Source organism: Chanos chanos, chromosome 16 (assembly GCF_902362185.1).
Source record: "Chanos chanos chromosome 16, fChaCha1.1, whole genome shotgun sequence".
In the NCBI taxonomy this organism is placed as follows: Eukaryota; Metazoa; Chordata; class Actinopteri; order Gonorynchiformes; family Chanidae; genus Chanos; species Chanos chanos.
The window spans coordinates 15,436,074-15,461,599 of record NC_044510.1 but is presented as its reverse complement, the minus strand read 5'-3'; the positions used below and the strand labels follow the sequence as shown (position 1 = coordinate 15,461,599).

The window sequence follows — 25,526 nt, the reverse complement described above, 5'->3', positions numbered from 1 at the left end:
GCGGGCTCGTCGCTCGACCGCAAAATCATTGTGATTGGTTGCTCCACAGGAACGCGTGTCGCAGTGATTTGCTGTTGCACGTAACGCTGTTCATTCGCTAAAAATATCGATTTTTTTTTTTTTTCCGCCGGAGGAAGCGAAGACGAACAGTTAGCGTGAGAAGGGGCACGTGTGGGGTGAGATCCGTGTCAGTTGCGTGAGTCTCACGCTCGGTGCGTGATAGTTGGCAGCCCTGGTTCGTGTGAGGCGACCGGCAGACGCGCTCAGACCGCTCGGTTGCACCGCCCCAAAAACACACAGGTCATCAAACCCGCGTCCAGAAGGTCCACGGCCCCTAGGGTCTTAATACGAACCACTGACCGCGTGGTCTGTAACTGTTATAAAGATTAGAGGAACCGTGGTCTGTGAGCTGGTCATCTCACCACTGACAGGACAAACACTGACACTTCAGCATCGTACGGACTACTGAGCACACCTACCCTTTCGCGCGCGCACCCCCCCCCCCCCCATTATCTACCTCCTCATTCCCCTTCTTCTCTCTCTCTCTCTCTCTCTCTCTATAGGTTTGCAATCATTTAACCTTTTGCTGAACTCTTGGCTTGTGCTGTAGTTAATTCAATCTACAAGACATCAGCCTAGACATCAGCTTAGACATCAGTACAGTAAGTGCAAGGAATAGAACCGGTGGGGGGATAACGGGGGAGGGAGGAGAGAGAGAGAGAGAGAGAGAGAAGCGGGGGGCTGCCCATCTCGACAGGAAGGTGTCTGCGGGTGATTTTTCCGTGTCTGCAATGTCAATTTTTAAGACACACGTGGTGTCCCTTTTCTGTTCTCTCTTTCGAACTAATCGTTTCTTTTTCCCCTCTTTACAACTCAACGAGCCTCCCTAGATTTGTAACGGTAGAGAACTTAGAGAGAGAGAGAGAGAGAGAGAGAGAGAGAGTATATCAAAGTTCTGTGCAGCAGGGAGTGGATGGACAGAACAGGGGATGTGGTTCAAACCTCAACTCATTCTTTTATATCTCTCTACTGTTCTCTATTTTACATCAGCCATCTCATAACAGCCCCCCCCCCTCTCTCTCTCACATACATAATATTTTATTCTGTCCATCTGTCTGTTAGAATCATCACCTCTTCCCCCTCCCATTTCCCGGGTTCTCTCCTCTCGTGTCAGCTTCGCGCCCGCGGCCAGCAGTGAAGTTCCACTCCACCCTTTCGTTACACTCTAAAGGCGCAGTAACCGTTCTCCACTTTACTGTCCCTCCACTGAAGTTGGATCAACAAAAAGCATACACACGAAACAACTGAGATATCCATAAAAACAGTTAACACACGACAAGGACGAATTTTTAACACTCGCTCTTTTGGAAGATACTGCCGATTTGCAAACGAACGTTTGATTCACACACAGCCATCTAGAGTTAACAATCCAATCAGCTGGACATGTTAATACGGTATGTGGTCATTTTCCAACAACCACTGGTTACTCTCTCTCTCACACACACACACACACACACCACAAAGCCATTACACATTACAAAAATAATAATAATAATAATACGCAATCGAAAATGTAAATTTATAAAACAGAAAACATATCAGACAAGAAAAGTCTTGCATAGGTGATACAAACATTGACACGAGGATCTCAGTTAATCAGTGTTTACAAGCACTGATAACGCAGCGACACGTATACTAAAAGATTTAAAAAGTATCTTCAGGTCTGCGTTATGCAAAGAAAGACAGGTGCACAGATAGTATTTTTCGGTTAAGTCTCCACATACGATACTTGAGTGATCCTTTTTTTTCTACGATACAACACACACTGATAAAAGCGAGAGATGATGAGAAACGTTACAGACAGGCCTAGCGTACGATTCTGTGCCAGCTTGCTTGGCGCAAAATGGTGTATTTAAAGCTAACTTTCCAAGCGAGATATTGGGAAAACGAAAGCTCAAAAGTTTAAATGATAGCTGTAAACATCTTAAATTTCCCCCAAAAATGATCAGATATCGTTTAAGTGCACTGCGCACGTATGGAATGAACACCATTCGTCACATTTTAAGAACTGGCAGGGGTTATTCGGACCCGAAACTTTCTTAAGCCAAGAGTCGAAACGAAGGCAGCTACAGCGACCGGGAAATTCCTTTGCCCCCTTCCCAAAGCTGCGTTAGCCAAGCAGCTAACACCGCTTAGCAAGCTTCCATTTTACAAGGCCCCTGTCTGCGCATTTTCAAGCAGACACCATCTAAGTCCAGCACAAGAAAGAGGAAAAACATTGCTGGAGTGCGATTTGGAAACCAAAAACGGCGTCGATAATTTTGTAAGCTTTGACAGACGGACGGTACTGCGTTGACAAAGACCAACTTTCGAATATCAACGCATAGAAAGGGTTAAATTAAACGGCACATTGGTTGGTCAAGACTGCAAGAAGGCCGTTCGACTGACCAAGTTAACAGCGAGCTAGCTAGTTAGCCATTTAGCAAGCTGCCTATAATTACAAATACAGCTACGTGTGAAGATGGCTGGTGAATTGTAGCTAGCAATGTGCTAGCAAACTAAACAACAAAGGCTGACTGAAAGAAATTGTTTTTGCTTTGCTCGCTCTTACTGTCTTACGTAATTTTGCTGGCAAGATGTGGTCCATTCCACCAAGAATGCTACTACAGTAAGGTTCATTACCCACATGACTTAGCCATCCAGCGTACCATAATCGCCAACGACTTTCACTTTTTAACCCAAAACCGCCCAGATTTATTACATTTCTCCTGAGATTTCCTCTTCTAGACCCTTCATTGCACATCTCTTTACGCGGAACCACTTCTATTTTCTAACAGCAACCCAACTATTGGTTCGAAATGGTTTCAAGAACGGATTAAGCTGCAAAGCAGGAACATTTAAAATTCCTCTCTTTCCGAACAAAAACCTGTCCACTGCAATTCGCCCGCTGAAATGAACACATACAATGCAATTCTCAACCAGTAGTGACATCGTCCTACCTGCGCAGACGTCTACATAGGCATATGCACGTCTTTGTTGTGCTTTAATATACGAATGTCATCACTCTAAAATAAATGCAAAAACAGAAATTAACTTGTAGCGAGCTCAGGTCTTCGCTGGACTACTTACCCGTTGCGCGAGCGCCCTCTTCCTCATTGGGTGCACTCCGAGTTGCAGGGAGCGGAGACATGAAACAAAAAATCTTTAAAACCGACTCTTCCTATTAACGTCAGGTAAACCGATACTTTTTAGTTGTTGTTTCTGTCTTAGGCGCGCGGCGCTTGCAACTATATGTAGTGTCGTTGCTATCAACGTCTAGCAGCTGAAGACGAAATCTCACATGATTGTAAACAGACTCCCGCCACCGTTACCGTTAAAAAGCCATCGCTACGTGGCCGGCTTGGGTCTCGCGCACAAACCGCGCTCATCCCGAGGCGCCCGGGCCGCAGCTGTCTGGGTTGGGTAAGCGCGCGTGCAGTCGCGATTTTTTTTTCTTTCTCTCTCTCTCTCCCTCTCTCTCTATTTGAAAACCAGACAGGGTACTGTGTGCGCGCACGCATACGTTCCCGTTCAAAGCTAGAAAAGGAAGGTGACTTCACTTCGCTGTTGGTGGGCATTCGCTTCATATCCATACCTTGCAAGAAAAGTAAGATTTTATCATTGACAACATATTCGAGTTATTCCTATAAGCATATGAACGGGTAAACTGGGAGAATTCGGGATGAGCTGACACATTTAGAAACGGGTTTATAACGGGTGCTAAGTATTAGGGTTAAATGTTATGTTGCGTGTAGACTGAGGTAACACTGAAGTACACTGATCAATGCCTGTCATAATTTAGCTGTCTTACTTTTAATAATCGAGAAGTGCTGGAGAAGCGCTCTCTCTCTCTCTCTCTCTCTCTCTCTCTCAGACGTTAACCAGCAAGGACTGATATGAACTCACAGTCTTGCAATGAGAGAGTGTTTTGCATGGTTAGTAAAGGAGAAGATGCGTGCTTGCATGATTTCATGAAACAGAAAACGTTACCTCGATGTGCCACATGAGTGAACAGTACTGTTTTCACTATATATTTAGATTCTTTGTATTTATACGCCGACACCTACCTGTGTTGGTGACAGGGACAGTAAAGACCATGTTCAAACCCATGTTGCACACTGACACAGTAGCCTCCATACTAACCTCTTATACACACACCATCAGCAGCCAATGACCAAGCCTTTACCTGTGAAACAGATTTTCACAATGAAACCAACAATCTTTTTTTTTTTTTAGACTTTCAATCCAAAATTGAGAGACTGAGAGCAAGTAATGGATAATATGGTAGAACAAACTTTTTTCTGTGAGAACTTAAGAACAAAAAGTATCCCCACCAACTGACATGATGGATAGATAGACACATACATAGAAAGACAGACATGCAGATAGATAGAGAGATAGACAGATAAATATTTATACCAGTTGGGTTGGAGAGTCTTAACAGACAATGTAGCCTGCACCTGCGTAACGGCATGCAATGCAATACTCAAGGCTCAGTGGGATTTCACTGGCTCTGGACCCTCTCCTGCCATCCAGTAGACGATTGAGCAGTTTCACGCTTTCGCACCTCTGCTAACATGTTTGGATTTAAGGCCCCGCCCGGGTTTATTGCCACACCCCTGGACTGCTCTGATTTGTTAGAATTAAAACCAAACAAAACAAAAAACAAAACATATAAAAAAAAAACAAAAAAAACGAGGGTTATGTTAATTGGTCTGCTCTGTGAGAAAACAGGTACTTGGCCCTTTATGGTAGTGTTCAGATCCTCTAGGCTGCTCCACTGAGGACCTGAGGTGTCAGCAGCTTGCCTGTGTGTGTGTGTGTGTGTGTGTGTGTGTGTAGACTGGAGGTTTGTAAAAGGCTGTAGTTAATCTGTTTTGTTGGCTGTTTACACAGCTACGCTACCAAAGCCACAGATGCACACACATGCACGCTGCAGAAACCGAACCAGCAGCTGAAGACTTTTGTTCTTGGTATTCTTAGATGTTTCCTAGACAGTCCAGATTCTTCACCGGCACGTAACTTCTCTTCTTCATTCCTCTTTATTATTTTTTATTCGATTATTCTTTATTCTTCTTTACTCTTCTTTATTTTTCTTTAACATTATTTATTATTCACTTCTCTCACTCTGTCTCTCACATTCACACAATGACCGTTTTTTTTTTTTTTTTTTTCAACAACAATGAAAAAAAAAAAAAAGGATCTGAACTTCACACTTATTACCATGTATGTCTTTACCTGCCTTTGGGATTTCTCTTAGATTGGCGTTCACACACCAGCAATGTGATCTGCGTGCGTAAATCGGCCAAGGCAACGAAAACTCGACAAACAGAAATGCAGAGTTACTTTCGCTTGACAAAAGGTGCCCACAAATTGTACTGGTTTTAGAATGCAGGCCTTAAGTGTAAAACAGGAAACAGTAACACACATCCTGTGCATGTGTGTGTGTGTGAGTGTGTGTGTGTCTGTGTGTGGTACACTGCTCATGAGAGAGCATGATTCTAGATAAATCTAAAATAGAAATCTCTCTGTCTCTTGCTGCCCTTGCTTCTCTCTTCCTATGTCTCTCTGTTCTCTGTCCTCTCTCGTCTTGGTATGTGTAGCGAACGGGGCCACGTGTATCTGATTTCTGTCAAACGATGCCGTTTTTAAACCCCTGCGCACTGAGGAGTCAGAGGAGGTTTCGTCGCTGCACAGTGAACTAAAGTGTCTTTTCCGTCCCACCCATACATACTGTATGTTTGCAAGGCTGACCAATCAGGTGTCGGCATTTACTGTAAAAATGGCAAGGCTGAGAGAAACCTGTCGAGACAGCAGCCGTCTTCCGACACGCTTGTATCTTCAGGCGACCGGCATGGTCTCCTCACTCACGCTAACACAGGCAACGAAACGCCAGCTCTGGAGACAAGGGGAAACCATACGTCCGGATCGTTCGAAATGTAGTTAAGTGTTGCTACAATCACAAACACAAACTAACAACATCGAAAAATACAGATAGATCTACTGGGGGTTTGTCTTCCACAGATAAACATCATCAGTATTAGCAATGCCTAGATAACGCGATGAAGTCCAGGGTCTGCGTCAGATTTCATGGGATAAGAGCACAGATGTGAGATCAGATCCCCTTAGTCCACGAAAAATGTGTTGGTCGTGTTTTCTACAGGTAAAATCTGACCTGGAATCAGTGCTCTTACTCTGAGATGCTGAATACATGTGAGCTTAAGCAGAGTTTTGCATGGTACACACTTTCCACTCTCTGTTTAAATGTGTGTTTTCCTCCTCTGGCAGAGAGACAGAGAGAGGACACCGCAGACAGGAACTTTAGTTTGCATACCCCAGAGACACACAAAAAAAATCAAAGCATCTTAGAATGACAAATTATGTTAGTTTTCTTTTCTTTTTTTTTTTTCAAAACCGTAAGATAGGTAGACAGATTAGGGAGATGAGAAAGAGAGAGTGTTGTGATTTGTGGTACCAGCTCAAACGGTCCAATCAAATGTCCTCCAGTCGCTCCCGAAGGCCACACACTGAACAAAAATTAAGAGAAGAATCTTTCTCTCTCTCTCTCTCTCTCTCTCCATATTTCATAACTGATGTGTGAATGTTTTATGATCAAGCGTAACACGACTGCCTACACACACTTGTGTAAGTGTTTAAACCATTACATCCTTTTGAAGGAACCCAATCGAGAAACAAAAACACGTCACCCGAAATTTCTCAGTTGCAGTTCTCTTCACAAGTTTGGCTTTGACTAAATAAACCTCATCTCCAATAATACCGGACTGAGTGGAACGGTTTAGACAGACATTCATTTTATCTGCACTCACTCACTGAACAAGACGGGTGAAGGAAGGAAAGGAGAACTAGACAGGCTGTGAAATCAGAACCTTTTGGAACGAGGCCAATTCTCCCCCAAGACCCACGTTACATAACAAACAGTCTCCCCCTAGTGGACACAGAATGTACGGCAGCTGGACGTGAGTGTAGTGGTCTTAAGTCAGAGAATGTGCAGCATACATGACTACAGCTGAATATAAAAGAGAAGCTAATATTTAAAATAATAAATAAATAACATAAAATGACTAAGATCACCCCATGGGGGCCTCTCTATGCTGATTTCTGGTGTAAAAAGAAAAACATCTGGACGGGGCTATCTTGTATAACTGTAAATTCATGTGTGTGAAGGTAAAACCTTAACTTGACTTGTTAGCCATCTAGTGGTAATTAGTTTGGTCCTGTAAAATCGTCATGTTGAACTGAATGCACAGGTTCCCACGCCACCCCCCTGTCACTTTATCCACTTTCTATGTTTGCATTTCCCCCAAAAGCGGTACTTCTCAGATTCAAATATAGGCTCTTACTGGAGTCCACACTGTCCAATAGCAACTCACTGTGTTGTTGTTAAAGGAGCAGTTTCTGTATGACATTCATTAAATATCAACGCTGAACTCTAACTGCCTGACAAGAGCAATGCATTTGAATCAAAACCACAGACTTTAAAAAAAACAAACAGACAAACACATAAATAAAAGGACGTCTCAAGGTTCTTTTCAATAGAAACGAGTTTTATTTTTACTGTTAATTAATTAATTTTAATTTGAGACGCGTGGAACGCAGGGCTCTGCACACTCTCCCTTCAGCCACGTACAAAAACAAAAACACAAACAAAACCAGGACTCCAGCAGACAGAGTCAGCGCGAGGCAGAGGAGGAGGGGGGGCCACCTGGGGGCCCACCTGGACAGAGTCAGCACCGGTGTGTGTGAGTGTGGATGTTTTTAACGAGATTCTGACACCCCCCCCGCCCCCCCCCAAACAGCATCTCTGTGTAGGCTGTCACAGATAATTCATTAAGATAATTACATTTGAAGGAGAAGAAAAATTCACAGTATCGTTTTTTTTTCCTCCCCTTCAATGCGTTGGGTGTGTGTTTGAACACAGAGAGAAGCCCCCTGCCCCCCACCCCCCACCCCCTCAGCTTTGTTTTGACATCAACCAATCAATCAGACAGAGTCCAACCTCACAAAGTCTTTCCCTGCTCTGGTCATCTGTGTATAATTAACATCAACATAGTACTACAAATGTTCCATACACACACACACACATCTTTGTTTCTATCCTCCCTCTCTCTCTCATACACACATGCTCGCTCACAAACTTTAAGGCCAAAACAGAGACCTTATCCTTCTTTTTTCTTTTCTTTTCTTTCATGGCTGGGCTAAAGACACAGCCTCAACCAGAGAAAGAGTGAGCAAAATGAGAGAGAAAGAGAGACTGCGTCTCTATGGAAGGTAGTCTGCGTGTGTGTGTGTGTGTGCGCGTGTGTGTGTGTGTGTGTCAGTGCTGCATCACTGGGGCAGCTGGAGCAGTGTGTGTGTGTGTGTGTGTGTGTGTCAGTGTGTGTGTGTGTGTGTGTGTCACTGAGGCAGCTGGAGCAGTGTACCCTGGCCGGAGGGCAGGTAGGTGACATTGCGTGAGCGGCTGAGTTGGAAGGCGATGTCTTCGGCCGCCTCCAGCTTCCTGAGCTCCACCAGCCCGTCCCCGGCCTCCGCCAGCGAGTTGGCGATGAGCAGGGCGGCCTGGGAGTCTCCCGCCGCCGAAATGATGGCGGCCTGCTTCTGCTGCTCCGCCTGGGGAAGGTAAAAGGGCAGGATTAAGACCCAAACCGTCTCCCAGCAACCGTGGCCTTCAAAGGGCTTAGGGTTTACAGTAAACCAGTCTGGAATCGGCTGGGATTTACGGGAGCTGATTCTGGCGTTTGGCACGTAAGTGTATGAACGTTTTGGAGCTTGTGAAGACTGGACTAGTAATAGTTATGTGAAGCAAGTCTTTGCCCGTCAGCCACAGCTAGTTCACAGAAAGACAGAGGTTGCCCATTAATGCAGACAAGTGCGCACGCACACAACACAAATACACATACACACAACACAAATACACACAAGTACAACTTTACCTTCTCCACAATAAACCTGGCTCTTTCAGCCTCTTGCTGAGCAACCTGCTTCATCTCTACAGCCTCTGTGAACTCTTTCCCAAACGTCAGATGGGTCTGCAGACACAGAGAGAGAGAGAGAGAGACTGTTAGAGGCAAGGGTTAAGGGTGTCCACGCATCACACACCATTTAAGCTGTGGCTATTCTTAGCCCGACTGAAGCAGGCGTCTGGTCCAAACAGAACGAGAGATAAGGTGATGAGAAGACGTTACCAGGGAGACGTCGTCGAGGATGAGGCCAAAGGTCGCTGCCCTCTCGGTCAGGTCCTCGCTGACCTGTCTGGACACCAGCTCTCTCTGAGTGATGAGTTCGCCTGCGTCGAACCTGGCCTGCACACACACACGCATACACACAGAGAATTAAACATACAGTATACACGCACACACAGAATCCAACATACAGTACACACATACACACAGAGAAGTAAACATACAGTATACACACACACACAGAATCCAACATACAGTACACACATACACACAGAGAAGTAAACATACAGTATACACACACACACAGAATCCAACATACAGTACACACATACACACAGAGAAGTAAACATACAGTATACACACACACACAGAATCCAACATACAGTACACACATACACACAGAGAAGTAAACATACAGTATACACACACACACACAGAGTTAAACACATGGTTGCACACAACATATATATATAGAAACAGAGTTAAATACAGTCACACACAATATACACACACATACACAATTCAACACATAGTCTCAAACAACATATACACAAACACACATGCAGTCAAACACAGGCTCACACTACACACAGAGTTAAACACACAATATATATAAACACACACTCTTACAGACACACACGAACTCATTCATATACATCACCACTCCTAAACATCCATCTCTCCCTCCCTCTCTCTCTTCCTCTCTCTCTCTCTCTCTTACCACTACAGCTTTCAGTACTTCTGTGGTGATGGAGGGCAGTACTCTCTCATCGTAATCCTCCCCGATACTGGTGAAGATCCTCGGCAACTGGGCCGCTACCGGCCGGAACAGGATCCTAAGAGTGATGTTAACATTCTGCAGATCTGTGAGAGAGAGAGAGAGAGAGAGAGAGAGAATATCAGTCTAACTCTGTTGTGACAGGTAAGAACACAGGTTGAGGAAAAGGGAGGGGAGATGTTAAGGATGCAGAATATGGGTGAAAAACAGAGTGGACAGAAAGAGAGAGAGAGAGAGGGGGGGGGGGAGACAGAGAGAGAGAGACAGAAAGAGAGAGAGAGAGAGACAGAGGGGGGGGGGAGAGAGAGAGAGAAAGAGAGAGATAAAGCAGCGGAGAAGAGAATGGACAGACTTTGCAGACTCTCTACAGCAAGAGGAAGATTTCAGGTCATATCTGTAAGAGCAAACCGTCTGCACACGACCCCTGAGGTGGCTCTTCACACTAACATTGATTTACTGAGACGACCTGTTTGCTCTTTTGTGAGCAGCTTTGGACAAAAGCGTCTGTAAAATGACAAAGTGTGAAATGTCAGTGTGAGTTTGACGAGATGAAGAGGGAGAGGCGGGAGACGGGCGAACTGACGCGTCTCGGCCAATCAGACCTTTGCTGCCGGTGATGACGGGCACATTGCGTGGGCGGGACCTGCAGTCGAAAACGATTGGCTTCTGCACCCAGGGAATCAGGAAGTGCGTTCCCTCGCCAACGACGGCATCCTGGACGCCACGAAACCGGTCAAAAATGACCGCCCGATGACCTGCATCCACTAAACACACACACACACACACACACCCCCCAAAATCAGTACGCAGGCATCACAACTGCACATAGAAATTTACAGAATCTACATCAATTATTCAGACTATTAAATTTGTATAACTATTAATACTAACGTGACTTACCATTGAAAAGAGCAGAGTTAACTACACCTCCACCAATGGCCAAAGCCAAGCCCAACTTTCCAATTGACTCAAACAATTTCGCCATGGCAACAAATGGACAGTCCTGAAAAGGAAAATGACAAGAGCGTCCCTAGATAATTATATGCTCCGCTACCCACGTATAGTGTCATCTTTTACAACAGAAAAAAAAATGTAAACTGTAGCATATTTTAACACTTTAAACGCTGTAGAACACAAAGAATTCTTGTTATGACAATCTACAAACATAAAAAAAAAAGTTTTTAAAAATGTTAAATATTTAAGTCATCTCTTACCAAACTGATCAACCAATTACATCATAAAGGACAAGATGCTAGCGCCACTATTCGACGTAAACTTTAGTATGTAACGGCCTGTGGTGACCTGGTAGTTAGTTTATGTTTGCAGTATTTGCGACAGATGAGAAAAAACTGACGGTCAAACTGCTGAAATGTCCTTACTGTGTTGGCCTTGACTACGCTACATTGTACCAAGGATAACGTGTGTGATGTAGCCAGTTAGCTGCGGCTGCTAACCATCTCATCATTAGATAACTGTCTGCCTGTGATAAGACTGATAACGTCAACGTTCGCATCACTGCAACCTTACACGAAACGGGCCAATACGTCTTATGACAATAAAAGCACATAAAAGTCCAGGCAGCTGGGTCTCTGGTAAGCGTGTTCATTACCGGGCAGTGTGGGTTTTGAACTTGCTGTTGGACTCCAAACGTCACACTGTACCGACTGATATCTAACCAAAATCTCTCGAACAAGCCGCATGGGCTCTTGAATTCAAAAGCCAAAACAACTATATATTCTCCTGTACGCTGTGGAATACATCTATCAATAAATGCGATTATGGTTTTCTTGTTTGTAAATACTTACCCAATGTTCTGTCGACTCACTGTGACCTCCACCACAGACGTCGTAAAGAACGCATGAATTTTCAAGGTCTCCTGAGCATGCGCAGCAGCATGAACAATCTTTTCGCGGATTGGACGAAATAATGCGTAACAAACGCAGCCTCTGTGTATTCCTGTTGTTTATTGGTTAATTTAGTAAGCGTGCCAAAAGTATTGTTGGGAGGTCAGTGCAAGATATGTGAAACAGATATGTACTGGTCATTTGCGTCCCTAAATTTTGCAACGATACTTGCCACCAGATGGTCTCTCAAGGAAAATCTTGAACTAATTGCATCATGAAGAGGAGGGAAATGTGAATATAAACATTCGTGTAGAAAGTGTTTCAAAAAATCAGTTAAGGTTACAACGTGAATTGTACTGTTATATCACGCGCATTACAAGCCATCCTAATAACCTCTACACTTCAACTGTTTAGGTCGAATTTGTGTTAACTGATTTCAAATAATAATAATAATAATAATAACAATAATAATAATAATAATAATAACAATAATATAACATTTATTAACAAAGAGTCTGGTAACATCAGATTTGTAAGTTATAAGCACTTAAGAAAACGAAAGTAAAAAAAAAAACACACTCCTGTCAAAACAACGAAAGACCAAACATTGTGATTTGTAATATAATATTCTATTATACGTGTGATCAAACAGTCCTTTGACCCCTTGTGACCCCACAATGCACAGTTTGTCCCCACCGCCACCTGGCTGTCAGGCGCAGGCCTACACTTCACTCACACAGCTTTGCTTTCACTTTCCTCGTCTTGAAGATGTCGGTTTGAGTGCAGTGACTGCAGCTGATTTGAAAGGTAAACAAGGGTTCTTCTCAGAGATTTTGCGATAGTGTATTGGAATAACTTTAATGAGTACTGACAGGTATTTGGCGCTGCAAAAAATCGCGTCTGAGCGGAGGCGTGTCTGAGAATACAATGTGTTTCTATTTTTTTCTACGTCAAGTTTGTCAGCCGCGCAGTCTTTACCCGAATACTGTTTGTCTGCCATTTTCCGGAAAGACCCAAGATATACAGTTAGACACTGCCGAAGTTTGCGGGGCTTATCTTGACCAACAGAATGACCGGTTGATAAGTCCATGAGGGCGACCTATCTAGACATCCCGTGGACAGCCAAGGAAATGCCGGGTGGTATTTTTCCTTCTCCTCTTAAAACGCACACCACGTAAGAGTTACGACGCTGTTCTGTTACGTTTTAAAGAATAATTTATGCCCCTCGATTATTGAGGAGTAAAGCTTTTCAGACACTCTGGAAACAAACCCATTGTTTAACCGCCTCGAACTCTCAGATTTCTCATACTTTAGTTCACGTGGGAAGTCCAAACACTGACTGAAAAACCCGATAGGTTCTATGGGCCTCACGTGCCCGTAACCACAGCTCCATCTGTGAATGTGTAAGAAATACCCTCATATACAGTAACACGTGTGGCGCTGCTATTTTCAAATTCCGGAAAACTATGATGCAAGATAAGGAGTCAGTGCGGCTGCACATTTAATAACCATGTGGATGAGTATGAAGAAAAACGAAGCCAAAACGTTTCTGGAGTAACTTTTAAGAATTCACAGTTTTCATCATATTTTTTGTATTTCCTATTTGTTCTTCAAAAGAGGTAATGATATTTTCCTGCATCTATACCTATTAATATATTCTCTAGCCATCCCTGTGTGTGTGTGTGTGTGTGTGTGTGTTTGTGTGCGCGCGTGTGTGTGCGTGCGTGCGTGTGAGTGGGTGTTTGTGGGGAGGTGGGAGAAGACTAGAATGGAGGTGAATTCACACATTTTAATAGTTGTTATGCCTCTCTTTACCAGCAGATGGCAGAAGAGAACTGCTCTGTGCTAATTCAGGGCCTGCCAACCACTGCGGACAGAGCCTGCCTCAAAGACAAACTTCTTATTCACTTCCTGCGTAAGCGAAATGGAGGAGGAGAGGTCACGTCTGTCACTCTGCTCAAGAATGTGCCAGGGTCAGCCCTCGTCACTTTTGAGGAGAGCAGAGGTCAGCAAAGCATTCGTGTGTGTGTGTGTGTGTGTGTATGTGTGTGTGTTCGTCAAAGGGTAGAGAACAGGGACATTACAAACATAAGAGGGTCGTCAATCAACAGGAGACATGGAATTTAACTCAGCTCAGTTATCAGGGATCTGTCCAATTGTATGCAACACACAGATGTTTAACAAAGGCTCCTAATTCCCCATGGTAAAAGTTATTGAATTTCTTGTCTCATTACCAAGGTCAGAGAATGCAATTAACATCACATTCAAATTTTCCACTGCACAGTAACCGGCTGAATTACCAATATACCACACACCAACGGATGACACATATTATAAGTTACATAACACAAACATTTTTTCACAAACATCCGCTGATCTAAAATAACATAATTACCAAGAAACTGATTTAAATTTCAAAACCGACTTCGTTAGACGTGGGTCTTGTGGCTGGGCTATTCCCTCGCATCCACAACTCAGAGCACTGAACACGCTCGGACTCGAAGAACCTCCGTCTCTGAGTGTATCAAACTGATGAATTTACAGGAGGCAGCTGTAATTTACTCTGCCCTGCTCTAACATGCTGATTTAGGTGAGTGCTACTGTTTCTTGGGTCCAAATGCAGTACGTGACCCGGTGGATGCTGGCCAGCTGGCGCGGGCCTGGCCCAGCAGTTTCCCTGAGACGGTTTGCTTAGAGAATCGCTGATGGGGGAGTCTGGGCTATATTCTTTATGGGCTGTCTGGAATGATTTAACGCAAAGGTGTTTTTTTTTCTCTCTCTCTCTCTCTCTCTTTCTTTTTTTGCATTTGGCCTTCGATGTGGGAGGGAGTGTAAGGTTGTAAGATGTATTGGTTCAGGTCTCACCACTTCGAATGTGTGTGTGTGTGTGTGTGTGTGTGTATGTGTGAGAGAGAGAGAGATGGTGAGAGAGATGGAGAGAGAGATGGAGAGAGGGGGGAAAAGAGAGAAGGGGGAGAGAGAGAGGGAGTCGGAGAATGTGCCTGTCATTGTGCAACTTGCTGACTTGGTCTTGGCCACTGCAAGGACATTGATTTCTCCTCTGTGACCCCATACAGTGGCACTGAGCGCGCTCAGACACCGCCCTCACATTCTAGAGCTGGACAACAAGGAGTACGAGCTTTCTCTGAGTTTAGCCAACCAAGGGCCTCAGCACCCCGACGAGGTATCTTCACTGAATAACAACCAATCAAAACATTCACCGTACACCATTTAATATAACTAGTTGTTCTCTGTTGTAATTTAAACATTTTTTTTATGTTTTCCCCCTTTTCCTTGCCTCATTCCAGTAGACTCTGTCTCTCATTTATTCACCTGCTCTGTCCCTTTGAACGTTTCTCCCAGGTCATTGTCTCCATGTCGGTAACCGTAGACTACAGCCGACTGCCGCGAGGTCAGGAGGTCGTCAGCGGCGTGCAGCAGCGCTTCCCTGGCCTCCGTGTTCGCTTGGCCCCGCCCAAAGATCTGTGTACTATCGAAGGGGTCTATTCTGAGGTCCAAGCTGCCGTGACCATCTTGTTGGAGCCCTTGGCTGACCGGCGAACTCCTGGGAGTACAGAAACTCCCGCGCTAAGTGGGGAGGATATCCTCGCCCCGGGAGAAAGGAGGACCCAAAGTGGCTTAGAGAAGGAGAGTAAAGTAAGACGGCGAGAGGAGAGGCAGACAAACCTCCGCGCGGGTCACGCGGGGACAGCGGCTTGGGAGAACTCGCCCGCTGAGGTTCCGCAGCAGGAGGTTCCAGGGCAGACGGGGAGCGGCGACGAGCTTCGCTTGGCTAAGGAGCACTCGGCAAGGGAGAAAGAGCAAAATGACCGGAGAGAACAGATGGAGGTGCAGAACCTGTCTCTGATCATGGACGCCGACGTTTTCGCGTACTTGCAGCGTCACAGCGAGGAGTACCGTCGCATCCTGAGCGGCCATTCCGTGCACGTGGTGGATATGACATCAGAGGGGTTAACCACGCTGTTCCTGCAGCCCACGTCCAAAGGTACAATCAGCCGCAGGGATAAAGAACGCCTCGTTCAAGCCCGCAGGGAGCTGGATCACCTTCACCAACAGCAACAGGCATGTCTGCGCAAGGCGAAGTTGGAGAAGAGCGCCCTCTACCCACGGGGAGGTCTCACTGCGGCACTGAAGGACGTGGAGTCTCTCTTGCCCAGGCTGCTGGTAAGCCAGGATGATGACAATGTTTACGTCATAGGAGAGAGCAGCGATGTGTCTCAGGCCAAACAGATTCTCCTACTGAGTGCTGGACAAAGCCATAGGACCAGCCTGGGCCCGACAGAGGAAACCAGACGCTCGCCGTCACACCCTCTCTCGCCCTCTGTCTCCCCCCAGTCAGATACAAGTCAAGGGGACAGGGCGGGTCCGTTTACCCCTGCCTTGGTGCCCGGCCTGGGCAAAGCACGTGGTGCTCCGGGGGCTGAACGAAAAGCTGAGGGGGGGAGGGAATACAAACTGGCAGCTCGGTTCAAAAGTTCCGGGGTGGGGGGTTCATGGTCACGATCAGGTGAGACTGGACTGGGGGGGGAATCGAAGGATCCAAGCTCTTACAAAGAAATGTTGCTTCCAACCTCACACTGTGGGCCGGTACTGCCGTCACGGACATCGTTAGTTAACTCGGGCATGCCTAATGACGCAGGGCTCGCTGGAATCTCTGTCAGAGGACTCAGAGTAACTGGGCCTACTCGAACAGGGGAGGATATCCTGTTTAAGAAGTCGGACTTGCTATCTCCTACAACCAGCGTACCCTCGCTGGGTCCCGCGTCCAAATTAATCCATGGAGTCAAGGCCCCACCCAGCACGACTCTCAACACAATCTCCAAAGTTAACAATGGGGTCACGACCTCTGAGCTCCGCACAACAGGGACGGTTTCCAGGTCCAGTTCTTCACTGACACGGGCAAACAGTTTCTCCGGTCGCGCCCGGCAAAAACAAGACGTGAGCGAGAACTGTATCAGGGAGGGGCTGAGCGTGACCAAAAGCCCCCAGAGAAGGCAAAGGTCCAACAGCTTGAGCGGTGGTGTGTCGGCAGAGCTGACGGTTTCCACGGTGATGTGGACCTACATGAGAGAGGCGTATCGCTCCCGTCTCGACAGCATGACCTCTGACCTGGAAGTGCTCGAGAAAGGGTCAGAATCGGACGAGTTTAGGTTGGTTCTGAAGGGCATAGCTTCAGCCAAGGTTGACGAGTGCCGAAGAGAACTTCAAAAGCTCATCGAAATGGTGGCCTCGGACTTCTGTGTCCAGGAACTGCGGTTGGCAGACCTGGGTGTGGTCAAGGGTGACGAGGTGTTTGAGGCATGCTGCTCGGATATCCTTTCACGATTCAGCAAAGTATCGCTGCGCTTTGTTAAGGAAAGCGTCTTTGTGATTGGTCCAAAGCTGCTTTGCTCACGGGTGGCCGCAGCTTTGAAGGAGGTGTTTCCCGGAGTCAGTGCACCTCTTTCGCAGAGTAAGCCCCACCCTCGCGAGGAGGTGTTAGATGATAGACATGCCCATAAAATCCATACAAAGGGAGGTCATGTTCAAAGCACCAGCCAATCAAAAAAACTTACCAACCAGAGGAAACCTGAAACAGAACAAGGAGAGAAACATTCTATCCAGCATCCAAGCCCAAACCTCAAACAGAAAAACAGCCAATCAGAGACAGAGGCCAAAGGTCACAGCCGGACTGTGACCCAGAGCAAAGCTGTTGTCGAGGAGAAGTTGGAGGTAGGTGGGGCAGGGAGCGACACATGCCAGAGCCACTTAGCAGAGGCAAGTGGAGAATTGGCGGGATTACTAAAAGATGATTGGCAGCCATCTCCTCCAATCAGTGTTCACCAAAACCACAAGGCAGCTGCCGCATCTGTGAAACAAAACAACATGCAGCTACGTGACCCTTCCACAGCGTTACCATGTGAGTGTGTGTGTGGAGAGAGAGGGACACACGTGATACGTACAAGCTGTGGTATCGCCCTCTGCACCGGCTGCCTAAAATTTCATTCTAACTGCAGGACCTGCCCTAAGGAGGAGGTACAGACCCAAGGGGGGCAGCACCAGGGGCCAAGAGAAGAGGACAAGCAGGAAGGAGGTGATGAGGAGGTGCAAGAGCAGGGAGCTCCGGAGTGTGGTGGAGAGGAGCGCAGGCAGCTACGGGGCATTAAAGGAACGATGAGCTGCACGGAAATGCCCCTCAGTCTACAGGGACATCCCAGAGACACCACGGCCAAGATCACATACTGCATACCTGACGGCATACAGGGGGTGAGAACACACACACGCACACGCACACACACACACACACACACACACACGCACACACACACACACACATACACACACACACATACACACGCGCACACACACACACACACATACGCACACACGCACACACACACACACACACACACACATGCATACTCGCACACACGCACACACACACTCATGCATGCACGCACGCGCACACACACACACACACACTCACGCATTGCACGCACGCACGCACGCGCGCACACACACACACACACACACACACACACACATACACACATACACATATCCACATCCCAGAGACACGACAGCCAAGATCACATACTGCATACCAGACGGCATACAGTGAAGTGTGTTGCTTTTACAGTATGGATTTCAGGGTAACCATACCGCTATAGCTCAGGATGAACAATTACATTTACAAAAAATCATGAGGACGTTATATGATGCCACCGTGGCTGAAAATGCGCTCCACGGGAGCACTGGATTACAGGTAGACATCGCAACCAATTTGTTAAGAAAAGATTGTGCTACCACACTGAGTGTGCCAAGAGCTTATTGTTTTTAGGTTGATAGTCTAGCTAGAGCTAGGTAGACCCATACTAGCACTTGCTAGTTTAAACCATGGCTTAGCAAAGAGAACTACCCAGACTACTTCATTTAACAATCTTTGTGCAGCCTTAAGTGTCGAACAAAGTTGGACGTTTTTTGCTTCATCATCTGTAATTCTGGTCCCGCATGTTTTACATAGTGCCGTCCGATTGCTGTTTATAACAGCGTAATCTTTGAAAGCGAATGCAGTAATCCGATGTCTCATTTCCTTATCTGTGCGCCAATGCCTCTCTCTCTCTGCTGTGCATGTAACGTCATCGGCGTTCTGAAGTCCCACGGGGGCAAGAATATGAGTAAATAGCTGCACACCTTTTTGACAAGATGAATAAATGTAATATTTTTACCTATGAAATATAATCAAGTCATCACAAGTCAAAGAGGGAAAGTCTGAGTGAAGTCTAGAGTCACTGGTATTAGAGTCAAAGTCATTTTTAATTTTGTCAAGTCGAGTCTGAAGTCATCAAAATCATGACTCAAATCGGACTCGAGGCCAAGTCAGGTGACTTGAGTCCACACACACACACACACACACACACACACGTATATAGAAACACACACATACATTTATAAACACACATAAACAAGCACACAGACACACACACACTTATAAACACACATAAACAAGCACACAGAGGTATATATATAAACACACACACACACACTTATAAACACACATAAACAAGCACACAGACACACACACGTATATATAAACACACACACACACTTATAAACACACATAAACAAGCACACAGACACACACACATACACACACACACACGTATATATATAAACACACACACATACACACACACGTATATACATAAACACACACACACACTTATAAACACATATAAACAAGCACAGACACACACACATACACACACACACACCCACACGTATATATATAAACACACACACAAACACACACACTTATAAACACACATAAACAAGCACACAGACACACACACATACACACACACACACACCCACACGTATATATATAAACACACACACACACACACACACACTTATAAACACACACAAACAAGCACACAGACACAGACGCTGCACTTACACACTCATGTATGTGTACTTTTATTTTTATGATGTCAGAGGTCACACAAGTCTTGAGCAGACCCTCATGTTGAGTGTTTTCCTGAAAGATTCGTTGGGAGAAATCACCAAAGCTCCGTTCTTGGTGCCAGAAACCCTCTCTGTGAGGGAAGAGAGCCCCTTTAAATGATTAACATTGCTCTGTTGTTTTGTCATAGTTTACAGAACCGTTTAAGACTGGAACAGTTAAACTCCATTACAGCGTTTTGAAGTCAGAACCAGGACAGTCTTTACACGTGAATGCGCATTTTTTAAAACAGCTTTGAGTAGGATGAGAGTACAGGGTTTTGAGCTATTTAAATATTCATGAACTAATTTGCATATTCATGTGTCTTTGACTCCGTACGGATCACTTATGTGTTAGTTTCCTCTTGGTTTGTTTAATGGTTCCCTTTTAAGTTTTATTTTGCTGCTGTCCTCTTGGCTCACTTGTAAAAAGAGATGGACGTCATCATTGTGACTACCCTGGTCAAATGAAGGTTAAATGAAAAAGGTCAAATAAAGGTTAAATTAAAAAGGTCAAATAAAGGTCAAGTTAAAAAGGTCAAATAAAGGTTAAATTAGAAAACAGCATCGCTGTTGGTTCGAAAGCACCTCAGGCCCTGGATTAATTTTTTCTTCTCTCTCCTGGTTTAGGATGAACATCCGTCACCTGGGTCGGTGTTCCGTGGGGGCGTGTTTGAGGCCTACCTGCCGCTCAGTCCAAGGGGGCGTGAATTACTGCCTTGTCTGGAGAAAGCACTCCAGCAGGGGTACACCTTCACGGTTGCTGAGGGTGATGGAGGGGCAAAGGTGATCTGGGACAGTATTCCTCACAAGACCAGCATGGAGGGAGGAAAAAGCAAGTGAGTAAACTTGTGAGGTCCAGTGAGCTTCTCTGCTGATCAGCCAAGACAATACGCAAACAAACAAAAAAACAACCCAAAGTTATTTTGTAACCAACATGTTTCCTGTTTTAAGATTTTATGGTCCTCTTATTAACATATAAAATTTTACATGGGCTTGCGCCTTCCTACCTGTCTGACTCAATTACACCCTATAACCCACCTCACACCCTGCGCCCTCAAGATTCTGGACTATTAGTCGTTAGAAGTCCGCTGGCAACCGAGCCTTTTCCTACTGCTCTCCCTTCCCCTGGAACAGTTTACCTCATACCTTTAAAACAAGACTAAAGACTTATGTATTTTCTCGAACGTATGCATAATATAATTTTGATTTGACTTTGTTATAGACATGTAAAGCCCTTTGAGACTATAAATAGTGATATTTGGCTCTAAATAAACATATTATTATTATTATTATTATTCAAGTAATAATAACACACAAGTCATGTCTCTCTAATCAATAAATCACGTGATAACCTTGTGTTTCCTCAGCGGATTGTGTGTCCTCTGTGTGGCCTCTGCTCTTGTTTGAGTGTTGTTCATTAACAGGATGTGTGTGTGTGTGTGTGTGTGTGTGTGTTTGTGTGTGTGTACAGGAATGGCTATCCAGACTTCAACTATCTGAATCGCTTATCAGAGGCTCTGTGGACTCATGGGATAGGGGTGAAAGGTCAAGAGAGAGGTGGAATAAACCAGGACCGGGGCAGAACCAGACCAGCGCCGTAAACCTGCCACACTTTTCTCTGCGGCGGGTTTGTGCGTCGCCTGGAGGCGTTTTCACGGCAGTGGATCCGCTCTTATCCCACTTTACAAAAAACACACTTTATATTCACTATAATAAATGTATGTTAATAATAATATTTTTTTACTGAGGAGAACAGAAAGAAATGATCTGAGTGAAGTGGACCGATCACACACTGATACAGCTGCATGAATTAATGACCAGGCAGTGACTGTGTATGGTTTATTGATAATGTACGGTTTAGTGCACTGGTTGTGTTTTAGAATCTGATCGTATTGATTGGTTGGATATAATGATGTGCTATGAAGTGACTGTAAAATTCATGATGTCTTTGCGTCTTTGTGTTTATGAATCCTGTGCATTTAAATATCGACAAACAGTCCATATGAGAACACAGTTAAACATGTTTTAATTTTCCTTGAATGATTTCCCGCAAAGTGAACCCTAACTTTTGTAATTGTATTTCCATTTTTTGTATTGTAATTTTTATTAGTAAAAAAAAGAAAAAGAAGAAGAAAAGTTTTGTTAAGTGTTTTTCTCTCTTTTTCACACTTTCAGTGGCAAAGTTACCACAAAACTGTTTAGACACAACTATTTAGACAACTACCTAACGCTAGGTTACTAAGACAAGTTGAGTCCTGCAGTGCAATGATAATCCAGTCCTGTCACACGGCAGCTCCTCCATAGCAGAGATGGTACAGCTGTACTGTATTCTTTAAGGTGTTTGTCAGTTTTACAGACAAAAATGACTTCTGTTTTTCCATATCACACACACACAAATGCACACAGAGCCCTAAACACACACATATACCCACAGACTCAATAAATACACACACCCACCCGCAGAGGCACACAGTCATAAACACATTTACCCCCCCAACACACACACACACACACTCGAGCAGAAATTGGTAACTGTTTAGTGTTTACACTGGCCACTCCCACCCTATGTAATCTCATATCGAGGAAATGAAACTGAATGTAAGATCTTTCTGTGCATTAAAGGATCGAAAGCTGATCTATCTCTCTCTCTCTCTCTCTCTCTCTGTCTGTCAGATCAGGATGGCAGGAGCAGGTGAACCATTATATCAGGATCAGTTTATCTGTCCGATCTGTTTAGATCCACTGGAGGATCCAGTCACTATTCCCTGCGGACACAGTTACTGTATGGGCTGTATTAAGGGCTGCTGGGATCAGGAGGAACCAAAGGGAATCTACAGCTGCCCGCAATGCAGACAAACCTTCAGCCCAAGACCCGCTCTCAACAAAAACACCATGTTTGCTGAAGTGGTGGAGAAACTAAAGAAGACAGGACTTCACGTTTCCGCCCCCGCTCGCCGTCACGCGGAACCCGGAGACGTGGAGTGTAGCGTGTGCAGCGGACGTAAGCTCAGAGCGGTCAAGTCCTGTTTCGTGTGCTTGGATTCATATTGTGAAATTCATTTCAGATATCACGAAGAACTGCACTCCGGAAAGAAGCACAAGGTTATCGATGCCACCAGAGACCTCCAGGGGGCAGTGTGCTCTCTCCACGACGGGCTGATGAACCTTTACTGTCACACTGACCAGAAATGCATTTGCCAACAGTGCGCAGTAGAGGAACACAAGGACCACGTTACCATAACAACTGTCGCCAAGAGGACGGAGGTCCAGGTACGAACCAAAGCCAATTTAGAACGACAGCGATTTTGTTAAGATCATTTTACGCATGTATTTTACACAAAGGGGTTGTGAAAATGTTAGCCAAATACCGCAGCAGAGAGATAAAACAACTATGTCATTTGCTTTGTGTCTAATTAAATAAACACAATAATTAATTGAGATAGTCCTTAGGAAATAGGTTGGGTTTGTAAGTAACATCCAATGGGAGGAAATTAGCATTCAGCAATCAAATCATTTATATGTGCCTTTCATAAGCACAGGCCAACATCTCGTCAACATCGACAGTCAGCCCTCTGTGGTCTGGACTTAATCGTTTTGTAAAGAAAAAGAAAAAAAAAAACACTTGAAAAGAATCAAATGAAATTTAGGGCAATAGGACTTTTTAAACCCTAAGGCACTGAATCGCTGCGTTTCACTCTAATTTTAATTCCTTTCTGTGGAACAAAAAATTGTGGACGTGTTGATCCATAGAGACAGCTGGGAGAGGTACAGAAGGAGTTCCAACAGAAAATCCAGGAGAGAGAGAAAGAAGTACAGGAACTGAGAAAGGCAGTGGTTCTCTGTAAGGTAAGTGGAGAACAGAGGTACCGAGTTAGTTCCCCTTCATTAAGCAGGTTCTCAGTCAGAATAGCCCCAACCTCTCCCCCCGCCGCTGAAATAAGAGGGTCAGTGAAGTCCCTCAGACCGATACCTCACCCTGTCCCCCTCAACAGCGGACCGCGCAAGCCGCAGTAGACAACAGCGAGAGGATCTTCACCGAACTGATCCAGTCTGTTGAGAGAAAGCGCCGCGAGGTGACAGACCTGATCAGAACTCAGGAGAAGGCCCAACTGGGTCGGGCCGAAGGACTCCTCGACCGACTGGAGCAGGAGATCGCTGAGCTGAGGAGAAGAACTTCTGGTCTCGATCAGCTTTCGCACGCGAACAATGACGTCCACTTCCTCCGGGTAACTCCACGGGCTCCTTTATCTCCTACAGTGGGAACAACCTGTTCTCTCAATTTACTTTCTTTCTTTTTTTTTTTATCTCCCTCTCTCTGTAGACTTATCACTCTCTCCGTGACTCCTGTGCATCCAAAGACCCAGCCGGCGTCGCTGTGAATCCACACGGCGTCGCTGTGAATCCACACGGCGTCGCTGTGAATCCACACGCCTCTTTTGGAGACGTGAGAAAATGTCTGAGTGAGCTGAACAGGAAAGTGGAGGACCTCCTTGTGACGGAAACAAACAAAATATCTGGAGAAGGTTGTAGTAAATTGTATTATTTTGTTTTTAAGCAAGAAATACGTTGTATCTGAAGGATCGGGTGTAAATTCAGAGTGCCAAATTTTTTTTTTATTTCATTTTTCCTTCAGTGACTAAAGTCACCATTGTTCTGTCCTCTGATTCTGATTCCGGCTCCACAGAGAAGACGCCAGAGCCACAAGGTAAATGCTGATACATTACCTCATGAACTGAACAACATGACACGTGATCAAAATTAACATCCATCTGTCTGTCTATCCATCTGTCTATCTATCTATACACACACACACACACACACACACACACGAACTCCAGATACAGGAGCGTTTCAGGAGAGACAGAGAAAACCGTCTTGGAGGCAACGTGGACGAGATGAATCGGAAAAAGACGAGACTGAGTGGAGAAAAGGTTTCCGAGACGATTCGCCGCGGTGGGGGGAGGCGAAACGGAGACAGAGGGAGCCTGAGTCGCCACGACGACAGCAGGCACCACAACAGAGAAACTCAGGGCAGGAGCTGGAGTGGAGGAGGGACAAGCAGTGACAATCATAAAGGCCGACCCCACTTCCATTCATCGACACGTTACAGTGAAACAATGTGTTTACAAAGCCACAAGGGGAAGCTGGGAAATGTAGTATTTAAAGATTAAAGTGTTTAAAACACAAACTGGTAGAACAGTTCTTTAATTAACATTCTGAACGTTAATTAATTAAAGGTAATTACTGTCACTGAACGTCATTACAGAAATTGCAGTGTAATGAATACAACCTGTCAGAAGTCAAAACTATGCAGGGCTAATCAAGTCCTTATAAAACAGATGTAACTTGGGCTGTGGAACAGCTGTCAGCTAAGCCAAACACCCATCTGGGCGGAAGAACACAGTCAGGTGGTGAAGAAAAGCATCTCAAATCCCTGATGACTGTCTGCGTATACTGAGCTCACAGCCTCTGACGGTACCTCGGATACCCAGACTGGACGGCCTAGTTACCCGGAAACACAATTATTTAAAATAACGGTTATTCTCAACTCTCTAACGTCACTTATAGTACTTTCCTCGTCTTAATCGAGCCATGACGCGGCAAAAGCCTGTGATTAGACTGCGGATGGGTAGCGAGGAAGGTCTGTACCCCAGCACT

At 45.2% G+C, this 25,526-nt stretch overlaps 2 protein-coding genes and 1 long non-coding RNA gene across 3 annotated transcripts; 2 read left to right on the top strand and 1 right to left on the bottom strand.

Moving 5' to 3' along the window:
- Positions 1-8,392: 8,392 nt before the first annotated feature.
- phb (prohibitin) lies at positions 8,393-11,877 on the bottom strand. Its single transcript, XM_030793580.1, has 7 exons — positions 11,823-11,877; positions 10,918-11,020; positions 10,620-10,781; positions 9,961-10,103; positions 9,243-9,359; positions 8,991-9,086; positions 8,393-8,667 (listed from the first exon to the last, which is right to left on the bottom strand). Exons 2-7 carry the CDS (start codon positions 11,000-11,002, stop codon positions 8,455-8,457), a joined length of 816 nt encoding a protein of 271 aa, XP_030649440.1. The 5' UTR covers positions 11,003-11,020; positions 11,823-11,877; the 3' UTR covers positions 8,393-8,454.
- A 10,646-nt stretch (positions 11,878-22,523) lies between these two features.
- Positions 22,524-24,247, top strand: si:busm1-163l24.4 (E3 ubiquitin-protein ligase TRIM47). The gene is made up of 4 exons (XM_030793302.1): positions 22,524-23,138; positions 23,619-23,714; positions 23,861-24,094; positions 24,227-24,247. The coding sequence occupies exons 1-4, from the start codon at positions 22,548-22,550 to the stop codon at positions 24,245-24,247; spliced, it is 942 nt and encodes a 313-aa protein (XP_030649162.1). The 5' UTR covers positions 22,524-22,547.
- A 39-nt stretch (positions 24,248-24,286) lies between these two features.
- LOC115829848 (uncharacterized) lies at positions 24,287-25,023 on the top strand. Its single transcript, XR_004026000.1, has 3 exons — positions 24,287-24,391; positions 24,502-24,573; positions 24,707-25,023. It is a non-coding gene; the product is annotated as an uncharacterized LOC115829848 (long non-coding RNA).
- The last annotated feature ends 503 nt before the right edge of the window (positions 25,024-25,526 follow it).

Coding starts and splice junctions, on each gene's coding strand:
- si:busm1-163l24.4 (XM_030793302.1), top strand. CDS start 22,548: ATGGCAGGAGCAGGTGAACCATTATATCAGGATCAGTTTATCTGTCCG. Junction 23,715..23,860: donor AGGCAGTGGTTCTCTGTAAG/GTAAGTGGAGAA, acceptor CCCCCTCAACAG/CGGACCGCGCAAGCCGCAGT. Junction 24,095..24,226: donor ATGACGTCCACTTCCTCCGG/GTAACTCCACGG, acceptor GTGCATCCAAAG/ACCCAGCCGGCGTCGCTGTG.
- phb (XM_030793580.1), bottom strand. CDS start 11,002: ATGGCGAAATTGTTTGAGTCAATTGGAAAGTTGGGCTTGGCTTTGGCC. Junction 9,087..9,242: donor TCCTCGACGACGTCTCCCTG/GTAACGTCTTCT, acceptor CTGTGTCTGCAG/ACCCATCTGACGTTTGGGAA. Junction 8,668..8,990: donor CCAGGTTTATTGTGGAGAAG/GTAAAGTTGTAC, acceptor TACCTTCCCCAG/GCGGAGCAGCAGAAGCAGGC.